Source organism: Aquarana catesbeiana, linkage group LG06, assembly GCF_042186555.1.
Source record: "Aquarana catesbeiana isolate 2022-GZ linkage group LG06, ASM4218655v1, whole genome shotgun sequence".
In the NCBI taxonomy this organism is placed as follows: domain Eukaryota; kingdom Metazoa; phylum Chordata; class Amphibia; order Anura; family Ranidae; genus Aquarana; species Aquarana catesbeiana.
The window spans coordinates 243,107,280-243,127,234 of record NC_133329.1 but is presented as its reverse complement, the minus strand read 5'-3'; the positions used below and the strand labels follow the sequence as shown (position 1 = coordinate 243,127,234).

The window sequence follows — 19,955 nt, the reverse complement described above, 5'->3', positions numbered from 1 at the left end:
AGATTCATGAGAAATAAAACTTTGCAATAGCTAATAACTATTTCATGTGAATGAATAACAATTTCACATCCCTGTGATATTTAAGTATAAGAATGAAATGTATTAATGAGTAAATTATCATTTTAAAAATTTGCCATAAATTATTATGTGCATGAATTAGCATGAAGTGTTTGATGCTGGAACCATATATTATACGTTCTAAATAAAAAAATAATTTTGAAACCATTTAATCATTAAAAAATTCAGTCATTTAATTCATCATTTAGTTGATGGCACACAGTAAACTTTTAAAACCTGCTATTTTCAACACTAAAATCTTGTTTGTTATGCATTCTTTTTCTTATACTTCCAGGCAGTTAAAAGAAATTGAAGATAAGATTTTAGAAGTGCTTTCATCTTCAGAAGGAAACATATTAGAAGATGAAACTGCCATTAAAATATTGTCTTCCTCCAAGGCCTTGGCAAATGAAATTTCTGAGAAGCAAGCTGTGGCAGAGGCAACAGAAAAGAAGATTGATGCAACAAGAATGGGCTATCGCCCAATCTCCATCCATTCCTCAATTCTCTTTTTTTCCATTGCTGACCTAGCCAACATTGAGCCCATGTACCAGTATTCTCTTACTTGGTTTATTAACCTTTTTGTAATGTCTATAGATAACTCAGAGAGATCAGAACATTTGCAGACAAGGTAGGCTATTTTACAAACATTTATTTTTTGTATATAAACAGTGGGTCTTTATTCATGGAGAGTTAAGGCAGGAAACAAGGCTCCTTATGTCCTTCTATGTTGCTGATGGCAGATATGTGTGTGGTCAAATGTCAAAGGAAGGTCATACACAGACTTTTCTTCTCACACACTGCTTTGCCATTCAAACACATATGAGTGTGTTCAAATAGAAAATTGAGCATTTGAAAGTCAGCATAAGCCCTTATTCTTTGTTTTCATCTCAGTGACTCTTGTCAAACCCCCCCCCACACACACACACACACAGACTGCTCAGTACAGACCCTTCCCCCTCCCCATCAGCACAGATCAACCACCTCAACACAGACCCCTCAGGACAGATCAACCACATCAACACAGACCCCTCAGGACAGATCAACCACCTCAACACAGACCCCTCAGGACAGATCAACCACATCAACACAGACCCCTCAGGACAGATCAACCACCTCAACACAGACCCCTCAAGACAGATCAACCACCTCAACACAGATCCCTCAGCACAGATCAACCACCTCAACACAGACCACAGACCCCTCAGGACAGATCGGTCCACCCAGCACAAACAGACCCCTGTAGTACAGACCTCTCAGATCAGAAACACTCCCCCCAAGCACGGACCCCTCAACACAAGGCGACCCCCCCCCCAAGCACAAACTGACTCCCCCAGTACAGACCCCTCTGCACAGACACCCCCCAGCATAGGTCCACCCCCCAGCACAAACCAACCCCCCCAGCACAGGACTGAAGTTGTTAAGTTGTTGCCGATTATTACCAATGAAAAGTTGTCTTACTTTTCCAGGAAAATTAAATGTGAAACCTGATTGCTTGCTGCTGGCAGTTTTGTGTTTATTACCTTTATTCCAGTTTTAATGGATTAACTCAATTATGGTGTATTACACATCCACATTGCATCCCAATCAATAATTGAGCAAAGTTAAAATTACTTTCATTTACTTGGTGTTTCTAGATTCTATAGTTAAGGATATGTAAGCCAAAACTTGCAGTTACCCACTAGCAAGACTGTAATGCCCCGTACACACGGTCGGATTTTCTGACGGAAAATGTGTGATAGGACCTTGTTGTCGGAAATTCCGACCGTGTGTGGGCTCCATCACACATTTTCCATCGGATTTTCCGACACACAAAGTTTGAGAGCAGGCTATAAAATTTTCCGACAACAAAATCCGTTGTCGGAAATTCCGATCGTGTGTACACAAATCCGCATGCTCAGAATAAATAAAGAGATGAAAGCTATTGGCCACTGCCCCGTTTATAGTCCCAACGTACGTGTTTTACGTCACCGTGTTTAGAACGATCGGATTTTCCGACAACTTTGTGTGACCGTGTGTATGCAAGACAAGTTTGAGCCAACATCCGTCGGAAAAAATCCTAGGATTTTTTTGTCGGAATGTCCGAACAAAGTCCGACCGTGTGTACGGGGCATAAGTCATAGCAATTTCTATGAAACTGACACTCTTACTATGCTGGCCAGTTACTATTGAGCAATCACTATTCTTAAAGTGCAGTTCCCCCCCCAAAAAAAATTTATGTCAGCAGCTACAAATACTGTAGCCGCTGACTTTTACTATTAGGGTACTTACCTGTCCAGGCATCCAGCGGTGTCCTCACCCGGGCAGATTCTTGAACTGTCTCTTGCATGCTGCTGCCTTGATGCTCCACAGTCGGTTCCCTACTGCACATGCACCACGATGAACTGAGCCAAAAGTGGGAGTGGGTACCTGTCAAAACCAGGTACTTACTTCCCCCCCAAAAGGTGCCAAATGTGGCAGCGGAGGGGGGAGGAGGCAGATAAGCAGAGCTTGCCCTTTTGGGTGGAGCTCTGCTTTAATGTATAGGTTTTGTATAATTACACATTTGTATTACATATTTATCTTGTTTTTTTGTTTTGTGTTTTGCTTTTGAATGTTTACTGTTGTTTAATTAGTGAAAACCGCATTTATTGATAAAATGTTAACTGTATTAGTCATTCAGGTGCTTTCAGAGCTTCCGTGTTTTTAAGACCTATGTACATTTGTCATTATTTTGTTTGTTTTTAAGGCTTCAGATTCTCAAAGATCACTTCACGTACTCACTATATGCAAATGTGTGCCGTTCACTTTTTGAAAAGGACAAGCTTCTTTTTTCATTTGGTTTAACAGTAAATCTTCTTAAGCATGAAAAACTGGTAAGAACTGTTTGAACCTTTAGTAAAAGCATTTGCCTTTTATAAATCTTTATGTATCCAGAACAAAAATTTGATGGCGCCCCAAATAATAACAGATAATCTGTAAAACAAAATGAGATGGAAAGGCAAACTTTAGCACTATCAGGAGGTTTTAGCCTAATCAGTAGAACTAAGCATTTGTGCAGAGCAGGGTACTGAAAATTGCTTGGTGCCTGCACCTTATACCTGTCACCAGCTTTGTTTTCCAGTTTTGATTGAGTCACTTTAGGGGCCGGTTCAAACACACATGGTCCCGCATTTTCTGATTTTGACAGCCCATTTATTTCAATGGGCTGCCAAACATACTAGAAAATGAAAAGTAGAGCTTGTACTTGTTTTTCAAATTGTGCTGCACCAAATTGTATGGTACTACAGTATTATGTAGTTTGGTGGCCACCTTGTATTGTAAGATGCGTTTGGGGTGCCATTAACAATTAATTGCAAGGGCAGCATGTTCACATGCGGTGTAAGAAACGTGCATAGACCGTGCCTTTCCTGCACAATGTTTCAGTTGGCTGATACTACCATGCACTTCACAGTATAGAAGTGTATAGTCTTAGGTTAAATGGTCTGGCCCATAATCTTATTATATATTGTACATTCTGAAAGGTCTCTTAAGACAGCAATGTCATTGTTCTAGGTTGATGAGGAAGAATGGATGTTTTTGCTGACAGGAGGCATAGGGCTGGACAATCCACATTCCAATCCATGTACCTGGCTACCCCAAAAGTCCTGGGATGAAATATGCCGTTTGGATTCCCTACTGAGATTTAAAGGCATTCGCAAGGAATTTATGAGGCTTAAAGATGGTTGGAAAGCTGTATATGATAGTTTGGTAAGTGAAGACCTTTACATTAGAATATAGTTGTAGTGTACACTGTAGAATTTCCAAGAAGCAATAATTTTGAAAACATAGGTGCAAATGTAAGTTTTCTTCCTAAGGTGCGTTTTTCAAATATATTTGTTATTCATCCTTTAGAAGGTGACAAGGTCTACTGCACCCTGTCCATTACCAACATGGATATTGTTTGTGTGCTTATAAGGATCAGAAGTGCTCATTATTTCTCAAATATTAGCATTACATACCCTAATATTTGTTCAATTAATACAAGCCATGTTGAAATCAGTCTTGCAAAGTATTCATGTACTGTGGTACTGTTTGAAGTCGCATTTTCTAAAAACGTCTCCAAATGAAGATTGGAAAAACTAGCATTTTACTTTTTCATCAGAAAAACATTCAGATATTTCATATGGTGAAGAAAAAAAAATGATGGAAAATCATCCTTGGAATGAAAGAAAAAGTTTTTGTCAGTTTCCAGATAAAAAAGATCCTAGAGTCAGCTTGGTTAACACCTCTAGATTTATCCAAGGCCAGTTAAAAGGTTTAGCCAACAAGCTTTGGATCCCAAACCATCTGGCCTTCAGGAAGAAGCTCAAGACCCATCTCTTCTGAAGACCCAGATGGACACTGGCGGCTAAAGTGCCTTGAGGCTGCTTAATTATATGGGGACATTGGCTGCACAAATGAAAAAGCAGGCTTTCCATCAGTTTAGGAAGGAAATCTTTTTCAGAGCTAAATGCTTTATCACGTGAGGTAGTAAAGGCAAAATCAATAATATTATTACACAAATGAATAAATGATTTCCTTGCAACTAATAACATATAAGTTGTAATACCTAAAGTCTAATGTAAAGACAAGGGGCTGCATTCCATAATTTTTCCCAACAATCTTTGTTCAGACAGATAATATATTTAGCAAGTTCCCACCTTGAGACTACCCTTCTAATGTGTTTCACCCTTCCAAGCTTAAGCCCCATACACACACAGGCCAAATATTTGTCGGAAACCGTCTGACACTCGGCCACTGTGTACGGCAGGCAGTGTCTGATAGAAGGTGGCTGAACGTCCAGCTTCTGCCTGTTGAAGAGGCATGACTGAAAAGGGTCTGCCAGTGGACATTCAATTAGCGCTCTCAGCCAGGCCGCCCCCCTATCAGAACACAATAGCTCAGCAGGGAGATCGCTGTACTAACATTGAATTGCTAGTACAGGATCTCCTTCCGAGCTCTTCAGTTTTTTTTTCTTTCAGCTCGCTGGGCTGAAAAAAACTGATAGTGTTTACTTGGCTTTTGTCACAGAGTTAATGGAGGGTCAGGGGAAATTTTTAAAAAAAAATACTAACCAGTTAAACACATCAGCTTTTTAAAGAGATGTACAAAAAAATCACAATATAGAAGGCTCAATATGTATGAACCATTATGACTACTTCCAGTTCATATCGGCAGATGTTTTATTGCCTTTATATAGATACTATAAAATCAAGTACAAACACTCCATTGAGCATAATTTTTAGAATATGAAATAAAAGTTCATAATGTTTCTTCTTCTTACAATATTAACCAGTAACAATAGGCAATTTCTCAATAAAAAAACCCACTCCTCTATATTTGAAAAATGCAGACCAAACTTGTACTGTTCTATTTAAAATCATTTACTAGTGGGCTCCAAACCCCTTTCAGACAGAAATTAATTTGAATTAAATTGTCTCTAAATATAGACCTGTAGACTATAAGGGGCAAGAACAGAAAAAAATAGGCGGGGGAGGGGAAGAGAAAGGGAAAGGTGGGAAGGGGAAAGGTGGGAAGAAGAAAGGGGGGGTGGAGAGGGGAAGATGTTAAGGTAAAAAAGAAAAACGGGAAAAGGGAGTGGATATACTATTCATAGCAGTGAGTCACATCCCACTCAAAAGTAATTCCCTTAGAAATACGAATATTTAACTTAAATAGCAAGAATACCACTCATCTACTTAACCACTTCAATACTGGACACTTTCACCCCCTTCCTTCCAGGCCAATTTATATCTTTCAGCATGCAACACTGTACCCAAATGACATTTTTATTATTTTTTTTCACACAAATAGAGCTTTCTTTTGGTGGTATTTATTCATGACTCAGTTTTTTTATTTTTTGTGATATAAGCAAAAAAAGAGAGGAAAGTTTGAAAAAAAACCCCAATATTTTCTACTTTCTATTTTAAAAGAAATCCGAAAAAAATTAATTTTGTCATAAATTTACACCAAAATGTATTCTGCTACATGTCTTTGGTAAAAAAAATCCCGTTAAGTGTATAATAATTGGTTTGTGTGATCACGGACATATGTACGCAGATGATCATGTACAGATGTGCGCAGATGATCACGGACATACAGTTAGGTCCATAAATATTGGAATATCGACACAATTCTAATCTTTTTGGTTCTATACACCATCACAATGGATTTGAAATGAAGCGAACAAGATGTGCTTTAACTGCAGACTTTCTGCTTTAATTTGAGGGTATTTACATCCAAATAAGGTGAACGGTGTAGGAATTACAACAGTTTGTATATGTGCCTCACACTTTTTAAGGGACCAAAAGTAATGGGACAATTGGCTGCTCAGCTGTTCCATGGCCAAGTGTGTGTTATTCACTCATTATCCCATTTACAAGGAGCAGATAAAAAGTCCAGAGTTCATTTCAAGTGTGCTATTTGCATTTGGAATCTGTTGCTGTCAACTCTCAATATGAGATCCAAAGAGCTGTCACTATCAGTGAAGCAAGCCATCATTAGGCTGAAAAAACAAAACAAACCCACCAGAGAGATAGCAAAAACATTAGGTGTGGCCAAATCAACTATTTGGAACATCCTTAAAAAAAAACAACGCACCGGTGAGCTCAGCAACACCAAAAGACCCGGAAGACCATGGCAAACAACTGTGGTGGATGACAGAAGAATTCTTTCCCTGGTGAAGAAAACACCCTTCACAACAGTTGGCCAGATCAAGAACACTCTCCAGGAGGTAGGTGTATGTGTGTCAAAGTCAACAATCAAGAGAAGACTTCACCAGAGTGCATACAGAGGGTTCACCACAAGATGTAAACCATTGGTGAGCCTCAAAAACAGGAAGGCCAGATTAGAGTTTGCCAAACAACATCTAAAAAAGCATTCACAGTTCTGGAACAACATCCTATGGACAAATGAGGCCAAGATCAACTTGTACCAGAGTGATGGGAAGAGAAGAGTATGGAGAAGGAAAGGAACTGCTCATGATCTAAAGCATACCACCTCATCAGTGAAGCATGGTGGTGGTAGTGTCATGGCGTGGGCATGTATGGCTACCAATGGAACTGGTTCTCTTGTATTTATTGATGATGTGACTGCTGACAAAAGCAGAAGGATTAATTCTGAAGTGTTTCGGGCAATATTATCTGCTCATATTCAGCAAAATGCTTCAGAACTCATTGGACGGCGCTATACAGTGCAGATGGACAATGACCCGAAGCATACTGCGAAAGCAACCAAAGAGTTTTTTAAGGGAAAGAAGTGAAATGTTATGCAATGGCCAAGTCAATCACCTGACCTGAATCCCATTGAGCATGCATTTCACTTGCTAAAGACAAAACTGAAGGGATAATGCTCCAAGAACAAGCAGGAACTGAAGACAGTTGCAGTAGAGGCCTGGCAGAGCATCACCGGGGATGAAACCCAGCGTCTGGTGATGTCTATGCGTTCCAGACTTCAGGCTGTAATTGACTGCAAAGGATTTGCAACCAAGTATTAAAAAGTGAAAGTTTGATGGATGATTGTTAATCTGTCCCATTACTTTTGGTCCCTTAAAAAGTGGGAGGCACATATACAAACTGTTGTAATTCCTATACCTGATTTGGATGTAAATAACCTCATATTAAAGCTGAAAGTCTGGAGTTAAAGCACATCTTGTTCGTTTCATTTCAAATCCATTGTGGTGGTGTATAGAGCCAAAAAGATTAGAATTGTGTCGATGTCCCAATATTTATGGACCTGACTGTTTGTGTGCAGATGATAATTGGGACATATGATTTTACTGTTACATATGTGGGGGGACAGGTGTTTTTACTGTGTGGGGACATGTTTGTGGTGATAGTGTTTTGGGGACACTATTTTGGGGACATTGTGTGGGGACACTATGGAGACATGTGTGGGGACACTGGGCCGGTGATCAGTGTCTAAAAAACTTAAAAAAACAGCTCATACTCACTGATCACCGGCCAGCTGCAGCGATCCACTCTCCTCTCCTCACTGACAACTTCCGTGTGAGGAGAGCCGATCGCCTAGCAACTCTCTATTTACATCACATGATGGCTGTGATTGGACACAGCCATCATGTGATCAGGAGGGCCAATCACAGAGCCCTCCTGCCGATCAGAGATGCGCCGTGTCCCGGTGACACGAGCGCATCAGGATCACGCCGCTGCGTGGGCACGCATACGTGTGACCCCCCTCCTTCTGAGGGATGTTCCTGAACGTCCACTCAGAAGGAGGAAGCACCCACCCGGCCTTATATGTGCAGTGGCCGAGTGGGAGGTGGTTAAATGAGAGAAACAATCACTTCTTTCAACTGGACACTCAACTATTTCTATATTTGGATCTATGTTGTTCAACAAAATGTCTTGCTACATTCTTATTTATGTGGGTCCTAGTGTTGAAGAGGTGATCCCTCACCCAGCCGCACAATCATCTTCTTTTTTACATACAGTATCTCCCCTCACATTTTTGTAAATATTTTATTATATCTTTTCATGTGACAACACTGAAGAAATGACACTTTGCTACAATGTAAAGTAGTGAGTGTACAGCTTGTATAACAGTGTAAATTTGCTGTACCCTCAAAATACCTCAGCACACAGCCATTAATGTCTAAACTGCTGGCAACAAAAGTGTGTACACCCTAAGTGAAAATGTCTAAATTGGGACCAAAGTGTCAATATTTTGTGTGGCGACCATTATTTTTTAGCACTGCCTTAACCCCCTTGTGCATGGAGTTCACCAGAGCTTCACAGGTTGCTACTGGAGTCCTCTTCCACTCCTCCATGACAATATCATGGTGCTGGTGGATGTTAGAGACCTTGTGCTCTTCCACCTTGCATTTGAGGATGCCCCACAAATGCTTAATAGGGTTTAGGTCTGGAGACATGCTTGGCCAGTCCATCACCTTTACCTTCAGCTTCTTTAGCAAGGCAGTGACCGTTTTGAAGGTGTGTTTGGGGTTGTTATCATGTTGGAATACTCCCATGTGATCCAATCTCTGAAGGGAGGGGGTCATTGCTTTGCTTCCGTATGTCACAGTACATGTTGGCATTCATGGTTCCCTCAGTGAACTGTAGCTCCCCAGTGCCAGCAGCACTCATGCAGCCCCAGGCCATGACACTCCCACCACCATGCTTGACTGTAGGCAAGACACACATGTCTTTGTACTCCTCACCTGGTTGCAGTGACACACGCTTGACACCATCTGAACCAAATAGGTTTATCTTGGCCACATCAGACCACAGGACATGGTTCTATTAATCCACGTCCTTAGTCTGCTCGTCTTCAGCAAACTATTTGCTGGCTTTCTCTTGCATCATCTTTAGAAGAGGCTTCCTTCTGGGGCAACAGCAATGCAGACCAATTTGATGCAGCGTGTGCCATTTGGTCTAAGCACTGACAGGCTAACCCCCCCCCCACCCCTTCAACCTCTACAGCGATGCTGGCAGCACTCATACGTCTATTTCCCAAAGACAACCTCTGGATATGATGCTGAGTACGTGCACTCAACTTTTTTGGTCGACCATGGCAAAGCCTGTTCTGAGTGGAACTTGTCCTTTAAAACCGCTGTATGGTCTTAGCCACTGTGCTGCCGCTCAGTTTCAGGGTCTTAGCAATCTTCTTATAGCCTAGGCCATCTTTATGTAGAGCAAGAATTCTTTTTTCAAATCCTTAGAGAGTTCTTTGCCATGAGGTGCCATGTTGAACTTCCAGTGACCAGTATGAGAGAGTCAGCGCGATAACACCAAACTTAACACACCTGGTCCCCATTCACACCTGAGACCTTTTAACACTAACGAGTCACATGACACCGGGGAGGGAAAATGGCTAATTGTGCCCAATTTAGATATTTTCACTTAGGGGTGTACTCACTTTTGTTGCCAACGGTTTAGACATTAATGGCTGTGTGTTGAGTTATTTTGCGGGGGACAGCAAATTTACACTGTTGTACAAGCTGTACACTCACTACTTTACATTTTAGCAACGTATCATTTCTTCAGCATTGTCACATGAAAAGATATGATAAAATATTTACAAAAATGTGAGGGGTGTACTCACTTTTGTAAGATATTGTATCTCCCATGAAATTACATTTATTTCATATTTTGTTTGCCAGCTTACCAGCTGCTTAATCTCACATAAGTTACCATTAGTGTATTTTTAGCTAGAAAGTTACTTAGAAACCCCAAACATTATATATATATATATATATATATATATATATATATATATATATATATATATATATTAGCAGAGAGAATAAAATGGTGATTGTTGCAATATTTTATGTCATTTGCGCAGCGGTCTTTCGAACTCAATTTTTTTTGGAAGAAATACACTTTCATGAATGAAAAAAAAAGACAAAACAGTAAAGTTAGCCCAATTTTTTCATATAATGGGAAAGATGATGTTGCACCGAGTAAAAAGATACCTAACATGTCCTGCTTTAATATTGCGCACACTCGTGGAATGGCGACAAACGACGGTACTTAAAAATCTCCATAGGCGACGCTTTAAAAATTTCTACAGGTTACCAGTTTAGCGTTACAGAGGAGTAATGTGCCAGTATTTTATTGCTCTCACTCTAACGAACGCGGCGATACCTCACATGTGTGGTTTGAACACTGTTTACATTTGCGAGCGTGACTTACGTATGTGTTTGCTTCTGCGCGCGGGCACGGGGGGATGGGGCACTTTAAATTATTTCTTTTTTTCTTATTTATTTTAGTTAATTTATTTATTTTTACACTGTCCCTTTTTTTCTGATCACTTTTATTGCTGACACAAGGAATGTAAACATCTCAGACAGTAATAGGCAGTGACAGGTACTCTTTATGGAGGGATCTGGGGTCTATAAGACCCCAAATCCCTCCTTTGCACTTAAAAGCATTCAAAACACCAATTTTGGCAATTTTTTAATTTGGCGCCTTTAAGTCTTAAGTAAACCGGAAGTGATGCCATGTCATCGCTTCCGGGTTACTAGATCCGAGACCCGATTGAAGCCAATTCCGTCTTCGTTTGGGTCTCCGGCCAGTCGGTGGTGACAGGAGAGCCCGTGTGAGCAGAGGAAGGGGGAGGACAACTCCTCCTGCTACTTGGGATAACAACCGAGGGGCCGCATCGGTTGTTACCCAAGAAAGCCGACCGCCTGCTCTAAAAAAAGTACCGAGGTGATGCGTGCAGCTGAAGCCGCATATTTGTGTGCGGTCGGCAGGAAGGGGTTAAGTTTTAATAGCTTCAAAACCTAATTTTCAAGGAAATGTGCTCCACACATGAACTTTAATGGCATCCCAGTCTTAGTCCGTAGGGTTCAATATTGAGTTGGCCCACCCTTTGCAGCTTCAACTCTTCTAGGAAGGCTGTCCACAGGGTTTGTCTGTGTGTCTATGGGAATGTTTGACCATTCTCCCAGAAGTGCATTTGTGAGGTCAGGCACTGATGAAAACAAGAAGGTCTTGCTCGCAGTCCCTCTATAATTCATCCCAAAGGTGTTCCATTGGGTTGAGGTCAGGACTCTGTGCAGGCCAGTCAAGTTCCTCCACCCCAAACTTGCTCATCCATGTCTTTATGGACCTTGCTTTGTGCACTGGTGTGCAGTCATGTTAGAACAGGAAGGGACCATCCCCAAACTGTTCCCTCAAAGTTGGGAGCATGAAATTGTCCAAAATTTCTTGGTATGCTGACGCCTTAAGAGTTCCCTTCAGTGAAAAACAACCCCACACCATAATCCCCCCTCCACCAAATGATTTGGACCAGTGCACAAAGCAAGGTCCATAAAGACATGGATGAGCGAGTTTGGGGTGGGGAACTTGACTGGCCTGCACAGAGTAATGACCCTAATTCGTTAGAAATGCGCTTCTGGAAGAATGGTCAAACACTGCCATAGACACACTCCTAAACCTTGTGGACAGCCTTCCCAGAAGAGCTGCAAAGGGTGAGCCAACTCAATATTGAACTACCTGCAGACTAAGACTGAGATGCTATTAAAGTTCATGTGTGTAAAGGCTGGTGTCCCAATACTTTTGACAATATAGTGTATATAAGAATTATTGTGCAATCAGTCTTGTGCAATATACAAGCAGCACCTTCTAAGTGTAGCAAGTTTACTATTTAATTAATAAAAGTGAACATAAAAACACTTACAAACGAGCAATATTTTCCAGCATTGTGTATATTGTTATCTTCCGCACTGTCCCGGGATGATGCTGCTTCCAGATAGCTCGACCAGAGATCAGCGATACGCAGCAACGACAACACTTCCCGGGTAAAAGCACCGCCCGCTGACCTTGTACCCGGAAGTGACGTCATCGCTGTGTACTGCTGATCTCCGATACAGCTATCCAGATTGCGGCCTGATCACGGACCTTTACCATCAGCCACTGACACCAGGCATCATCCCGGGACAGTGCAGAAGATAACAATATACACAATGCTGGAAAATATCGCTCGTTTGTGAGTGTTTTTATGTTCACTTTTATTAATTAAATGGTAAACTTGGTACACTTAGAAGTCGCTGCTTTTTGTCCCTTTCTATGTTCCAGAGTCTCTTCTAACTATTGAGCTGGCAGCCTTCCAAAGACAGCATATTGTTTTCCCTACACGGAATTATTGATTTATATGGACTTGTTTTATTGCCCAGTTCAGTACCCTACCCCATACCCATCTCTTAGTAATATATAGCCATATCCAGAGTGCGCCATATTACCCCACTGTTTGTGCCAATATACAATACTTTTCAAATGATGGATATGAGAAACTAGTCTAGTTATTCTTAATGTAAATATCGTTTTTATGTTAATATCTTTATAAAAGTTTAAATATTAATAAAGTATGTCTTATTCCTACATGTTGGTATATTTTTGTTATTTGGCCTCTATATATCTCTTTAAAAATTGATATGGGTACTATCTAGCTCTGACTCTGGATATATTGCCTCAATAAAAGTCTTAGATCAGCAGTCATCTGAGTTTTGTGTAGAAAAGTTGCTGCTTCTCTTTAGCGTGACTGAACTACATGTCCAAAAATGTCTAAAATTATCAGCAAGAAATTGAAAAAAAAATACCAGCCTCATCATTTCTCGCAAACATTGCTTAATATAAAGATGCTTACAGAGCCTTGACAAGATTGCAAGTCAGCTACCGGATCCACTTTTAACTTTGAGATTATATTGTTAGATGAGCAGAAAATAGACAACGGTAGCACTGTCACTGACAGAAGAGAAATACATATCATTTCAAGAAGCTGTTTGTCTATATCAGCATCTGATAAACATTGGGGTTGATATGCCTGGCTCAATTGCTATTCTTGAAGATAAGCATAAGGGGGAAAAAGTGAATTACCATGATAAACACTTTAAGTTGAAGCACTGCTTTTTTGAGAGAAGAGCAGTATCGATGTACAATGTAGCTGCAGGCAGTGATTACAATTGCAGTAAAAAAACTAGAGCATAGCAAAAGGATATAATGAAGTGTGAGCTAATCCATATATATATAACGTAATATTATAGAGCCATTTATCCTATGCATACAACTGTTAATCTTTTATGCTTGCTCAGCACCTGCTGCTGTCAAGTTGTTACTCCATGAGGAGAGTCAAACACTGGATCTAATATAGATCTGTGTGATCACTGTTTTCTCTGAGTTCATTCAAGTTTCACCACGTGTTGAGCCCTGCTATGAACATGGACCAGTAGAGAGGCATGGGAGATGGGAGGGAGTAGGCTATAGCTGGACTTTCCCAGCAACCATGTAAAGGAATATTGAATATTGTTGATCCCCTAACAGTTTCAACACAGGATTAGGATTGACACTAATGGGGGCTTATTAGCCTCAAATTGAGCAGAATGAATGATTTATTGGAGCAATTTTCAAATTGTGTAACTGTTTTTATGTGAAATATGTAAATAAAAGAAATTCAGTTTTCTACTATTTTAGTTGTGATCCTAGGTACCTCAGAAATCCATTGACCATAACCTAAGGTTTCTGTAGGTATTGCAGGCACATAGTACATGCATTTCTCTTTATATTTCTGATTTATAATAATAACAAATGGGTTACACTTTCCATTTTCTGTAAAAAAATGGGGAAATTCAGGAGGGGAGATTTTCTTTATTTTTATTACATAGTTTACATACTTACATACATAGTATAAACAAGAAAGAGAGAAAAGTATTGTTGCGCTACTAAAAAAATTTTTTCTCTTAAAAGTGTAAATCAGCAGCCAGCATCACCAGTATGATAACCGTATACAAAATGTGATAAATAAATAAATGCAGCGCTGTGCCATTAGTGTCATGTAAGTGTCATTAACCATGCGTTTTTCTGTGGTTAAACAAACGTATAATCAAACATGCGGTTTCAGTGATTATACAAACATATAATCAAACATATCACCTTTCATAGGTAATCAGGATGTTCATCCGAAAAAATGTGATGGTGATTCAAAAAATATAAGTGAAAATAAACAACAAATTATAAGTGCAGTGTCTACACACATGAATCATCTAATTAGAATAATATATATCACCCTACATCACAGCAGTGTATAGTGGTATATAAAGGAATAAAGTCCATACATAAAAAACTCTAGCGATAACGCTGTGCAAACTGTGGCACTGTGGCAAACTTCCTGCATACAGATTTCATATAGAAATAGTAAGGTGGATACAATGAGAGTGTCCATCCCTTCTGGTAAGCGCATCCACCTTACTATTTCTATATGAAATCTGTATGCAGGAAGATTGCCCACCAGATGTAACAATCACTACGGGATCTCATCAGTGCCACAGTTTGCATAGCGTTATCGCTAGAGTTTTTTATGTATGGACTTTATTCCTTTATATACCACTATACTCTGTTGTGATGTAGGGTGATATATATTATTCTAATTAGATGATTCATGTGTGTAGACACTGCACTTATAATTTGTTGTTTATTTTCACTTATATTTTTTGAATCACCATCACATTTTTTCGGATGAACATCCTTATTACCTATGAAAGGTGATATGTTTGATTATATGTTTATATACTCACTGAAAACGCATGTTTGATTATACGTTTGTTTAACCACAGAAAAACGCATGGTTAAGGACACTTAGCGCTGCATTTATTTATTTATTACATACATAGTAGGTGAGGTTGAAAAAAGACACAAGTCCATCAAGTCCAACCTATGTGTGTGATTATATGTCAATATTACATTGTATATCCCTGTATGTTGTGGTCGTTCAGGTGCTTATCTTATCTTATCTTTGAAACTATCGATCCTCCCCGCTGAAACCACCGCCTGTGGAAATGAATTCCACATCCTTGCCACTCTTACAGTAAAGAACCCTCTACGCAGTCTAAGGTTAAACCTTTTTTGTTCTAATTTTAATGAGTGGCCACGTGTCTTATTAAACTCCCTTCCACAGAAAAGTTTTATACCTATTATGGGGTCACCAGTATGGTATTTGTAAATTGAAATCATATCCCCTCTCAAGCGTCTCTTCTCCAGAGAGAATAAGTTCAGTGCTCTTAACCTTTCTTCATAACTAATATCCTCCAGTCCCTTTATTAGCTTTGTTCACCTTTTCTGTACTCGCCCCATTTTCAATACATCCTTCTTTAGGACTGGTGCCCAGAACTGGACAGCATACTCCAGGTGAGGCCGGACCAGAGTCATGTAGAGTGAGAGAATTATCGCTTTATCCCTTGAGTTAATCCCCTTTTTAATGCATGCCAATATTCTGTTTGCTTTGTTAGCAGCAGCTTGGCATTGCATGCCATTGCCATTGCATGGTCCTTTTCCATTTTTGATTCCCCCAAAGTTTCTCCCCCCAGTGAGTAGATTGCATTCATATTTTTGCCACCCAAATGCATTATTTTAAATTTTCCCACATTTAAACCTCATTTGCCATATAGTTGCCCACCCCATTAATGTGTTCAGATCTTCTTGCAAGGTTTCCACATCTTGTGGAGAAGTTATTGCCCTGCTTAGCTTAGTGTCATCCGCAAATACATAGATTGAACTGTTTTACCCCATCCTCCAGGTCGTTTATGAACAAATTAAATAGGATTGGTCCCAGCACAGAACCCTGGGGGACCCCACTTCCCACCCCTGACTATTCTGAGTACTCCCCATTTATCACCACCCTCTGAACTTGCCCTTGTAGCCAGTTTTCAATCCATGTACTCACCCTATGGTCCATGCCAGTGGACCTTACTTTGTACAGTAAACGTTTATGGGGAACTGTGTCAAATGCTTTTTGCAAAATCTAGATACACCATGTCTGCGGGCCTTCCTTTATCTAGATGGCAGCTCACCTCCTCATAGAATGGTAATAGATTGGTTTGGCAAGAACGATTCTTCATAATCCATGCTGATTACTGCTAATAAATACAGTTTTCATTACTAAAATCTTGTATATAGTCTCTTATCATCCCCTCCAAGAGCTTACATATTATTGATGTTAGGCTAACTGGTCTGTAATTCCCAGGGATGTATTTTGGTGCTACATTGGCTTTTCTCCAATCAGCTGGTACCATTCCAGTCAGTAGACTATCAGTAAAAATTAGGAACATCGGTCTGGCAATTACTTGACTGAGTTCCCTAATGACCCTCGGGTGCAAGCCATCTGGTCCCGTTGACTTCTTAATGTTACATTTTCCAAGTCTATTTCTAATTCTGTCCTCTGTTGAGGGTGCTTCCTGTGATGTTTCATGAGGATAAACACTGCAGTTTTGGTTACTGAAGCCCCCCATTTCCCCTCGTGAAGACTGAGGAGAAGAATAAATTCAATACCTTCGCCATCTCCCCATCCTTTGTAACCAGGTTTCTTTCCTCATTCTTTATGGGGCCAATATAGTCTGTCCTCCCTTTTTTTACTGTTTATATACTTAAAGAATTTCTTGGCATCTTTTTTTTTGCTCTCCTCCACTATGTGTCTTTCGTGTTCTATCTTAGCTGCCCTAATTGCACCCTTACTTTTCTTGTTGCATTCTTTGTAAAGTCTGAATGTTAATGACGATCCCTCAGCCTTGTATTTTTTAAAGGCCTTCTCCCTTGCTTTTATATGCATTTTTACATTGGAGTTAAGCCATCCAGGACTTTTGTTTACTCTTTTAAATATATTTCCCAATGGGATGCACTGGCTAATGCCCTTATTTAATATGCTCTTAAAACAAACCCATCTCTCCTCCATGTTCTTTGTTCCTAAGATTTTATCCCAATTTATATCTTCTAGCAAGGTTCGTAGTTAAGGGAAGTTTGCTCTTTCAATGTCTTTGTATTCCCCTTATGTTTTCTATTTGTGTGATTTGTACTGAAGCTAATTGATCTGTGATCGCTGTTTCCTAAGTTGCCCCTTATTTCCACATCCATCTGTATTGTTGGTAATCAGTAGGTCTAGTAACGCTTTGTTTCTAGTTGGTGCGTTTACCATCTGACCCATGAAATTATCCTACAAGACATTTAGGAACTGGCGAGCCTTAGACGAATGCGCGGTTCCTAAAGTTTTGATTTATAAGACAGTGCCTTTTTCACCTTTTGAATGCCATTGTTGAGATGTTAAGGGATCAATTAGACCCTTTTTTAAAAGGGCAGCAACATACACTTTATGTTGCTTGTAACTCCTCCCCTCCCCCTTTTTGTCCATACACACAATGATTTGAGCACCTAAGGTAGTTTTAGGTGATGATGCTTTTTTTAGGGCTGTCTCATTTTTAAGGTCCCTCATCGTAAAGTATCTGTTCGATGTCAAGGTTTATGCAGTCTGATGTCAGTATAGCCCCATTTATATCATGTCTTTGGTTTGGTGGCTGTGCGTTTTTTTGTTTTTTTTCCTGCAATCCTATGATTTTGGCTTAGCATTACCTTGATATTGGAGTTTTTTTTTACATAACATTGTTTCTGCAGATATGCTAGCCAGTTTGAAACTCACTTTGAAACATATCACTTTGAAACATGTATAGATCCTCCTCTGTTTCAAAAACCAGTAATAGTTTTCATAGTGTAGTATTTATAGGATCCTGCATGTAGATAAAGGTGTGATGAACGTCTTTATGCTTCTGTACCAGTACACCTAAGTTTCCTGCAATGTTGAATTCAACTTGTTATTATATGATAAAGTAAAACCAATGTACTGTGTTTGTACTTGTAGGAACCACACCATGAGGCTTTTCCTTTGGAATGGCAAGAAAAGGTGGGTGCGTTCCAAAGGATGCTCATCATTCGATGCCTCAGGCCTGACAAAGTAAGTATGGTAGCAATTTAAAAGCCTGCTTATGCTCAGCTCTGATATAATGGTTTGCTAAAATAAAACATCAACATAGCACATGGAATATAATGGAGCGTGACAGAAAAATGTAACTCCAAATGTGTTTCATTTGTCTCCCTCATGTTATTATGAGAAAATATTAGCCTAAGCACAGGAAAGCCGCTAAGCCAGGGCATGAACTTAATGCAGATCAGTTTATGCTGTTTAACTGGAAGAACAGATGTTCAGATATTTTGCCAGTGTAAATGAGAACGTTTTTTTTTTTTTTAAAGTGATAAATTACTAAGTAAAATGTGCAAATTCTATCTTTATATACACTATATTGTCAAAAGTATTGGAACACCTGCCTTTACACGCACATGAACTTTAATGGCATCCCAGTCTTAGTCTGTAGGGTTCAATATCGAGTTGGCCCACCCTTTGCAGCTATAACAGCTTCAGCTGTCCACAAGGTTTAGGAGTGTGTCTTTGGGAATGTTTGATCATTCTTTCAGAAGCACATTTGTGAGGTCAGGCACTGATGTTGGCTCGCAGTCTCCACTCTAATTCATCCCAAAGGTGTTCTACTGGGTTGAGGCCATATATATACACATACACACAGAGAGTGCAAGTGTATGGGCACAGTATGTATAGTATATGTGTATATTTTTAGGTATACATATATTTAGGTTTAGGTATATATACTGTATGTTTCCCCGATCATACAAGGCTTTCATTTCTACTCTCCAAACTAGTTGAGTTTGGTAAGCGTCTGTTAGCCAATTAGCAGCTAATCAGTTCATCATTTTACTTTTGTGGCAAGGTTAAACCATCTTAGGTCCTCCATTAATAGTTAGGACCTTTCACATGGGCTTTCCAATAAGTTTCACCTATAATTTCTTTAAGCAGACCTGATCGGAAGCTCCATACATCTCTATGGACAGAACTTGTGTCTGTTTACACCCACCTACCTTTGGGTCCAATAAGGTCCAGAAAAATATTCCTTTTCCATTTTTTCCCACCTAAATGATCAGAGGTAGTCTGATTCAAACAGATACAAGTCCGTTTACAACCACCCATAGAGCCATCATGGGTCCGCTGGTGTCCACTGTGTGCAGATACAGTGGATGCAAATGCAGACACACAAAGAACGGGAATGAATGTCAAAACATTGACATCTGTCCTGTTTAGCTCTGATTCAGCAGGGGATATGCTCACAGATCCCTGCTGAATGGAGCAGGATTGCTTTTTGTGAAAGGAGCCTTAGTTCTGTGTCACTGCTACATATCCACCTTTCCACCTACTGGAGAAGTACATGCATACAGTATTTAAAGTGTATGTAGACTTTAAAGTGACCTTAAAGTTGATTTATTTTTAGTTTTAGATTGGAGTGGAGAGGGATTAGAACACCTTTCTCATAGTTGCCAACATTGCAAAAAAAATATATGGGACACTTTTTTGGCTGTAGGCGGGGCCATACAATAATTAGGGGGCGGGGGCATTCGTTTGTAGGCGTGGCTTAGTAATAAAAATACGAGTGCGGCACGCGAAGTGCGCCGCGGCGAAAAATGGGCGTGGTTTACGTGAAATAGTGGACGTGACTTAAATGGGCGTGGCTCAAAGAGGGTGTGGTTAGAGTCTGAGATGAATGAAGAATGGAG

At 39.9% G+C, this 19,955-nt stretch overlaps 1 protein-coding gene across 2 annotated transcripts in view; it reads left to right on the top strand.

Moving 5' to 3' along the window:
* Positions 1-19,955, top strand: part of DNAH7 (dynein axonemal heavy chain 7) — a 607,644-nt gene that overhangs the window by 436,698 nt on the left and 150,991 nt on the right. For both annotated transcript variants that reach the window (XM_073633106.1, XM_073633105.1), the window contains exons 50-53: positions 353-688; positions 2,786-2,912; positions 3,592-3,786; positions 18,199-18,291. In XM_073633106.1, coding sequence (XP_073489207.1) covers positions 353-688; positions 2,786-2,912; positions 3,592-3,786; positions 18,199-18,291 — 751 coding nt within the window. The remainder of the gene's footprint in view (positions 1-352; positions 689-2,785; positions 2,913-3,591; positions 3,787-18,198; positions 18,292-19,955) is intronic.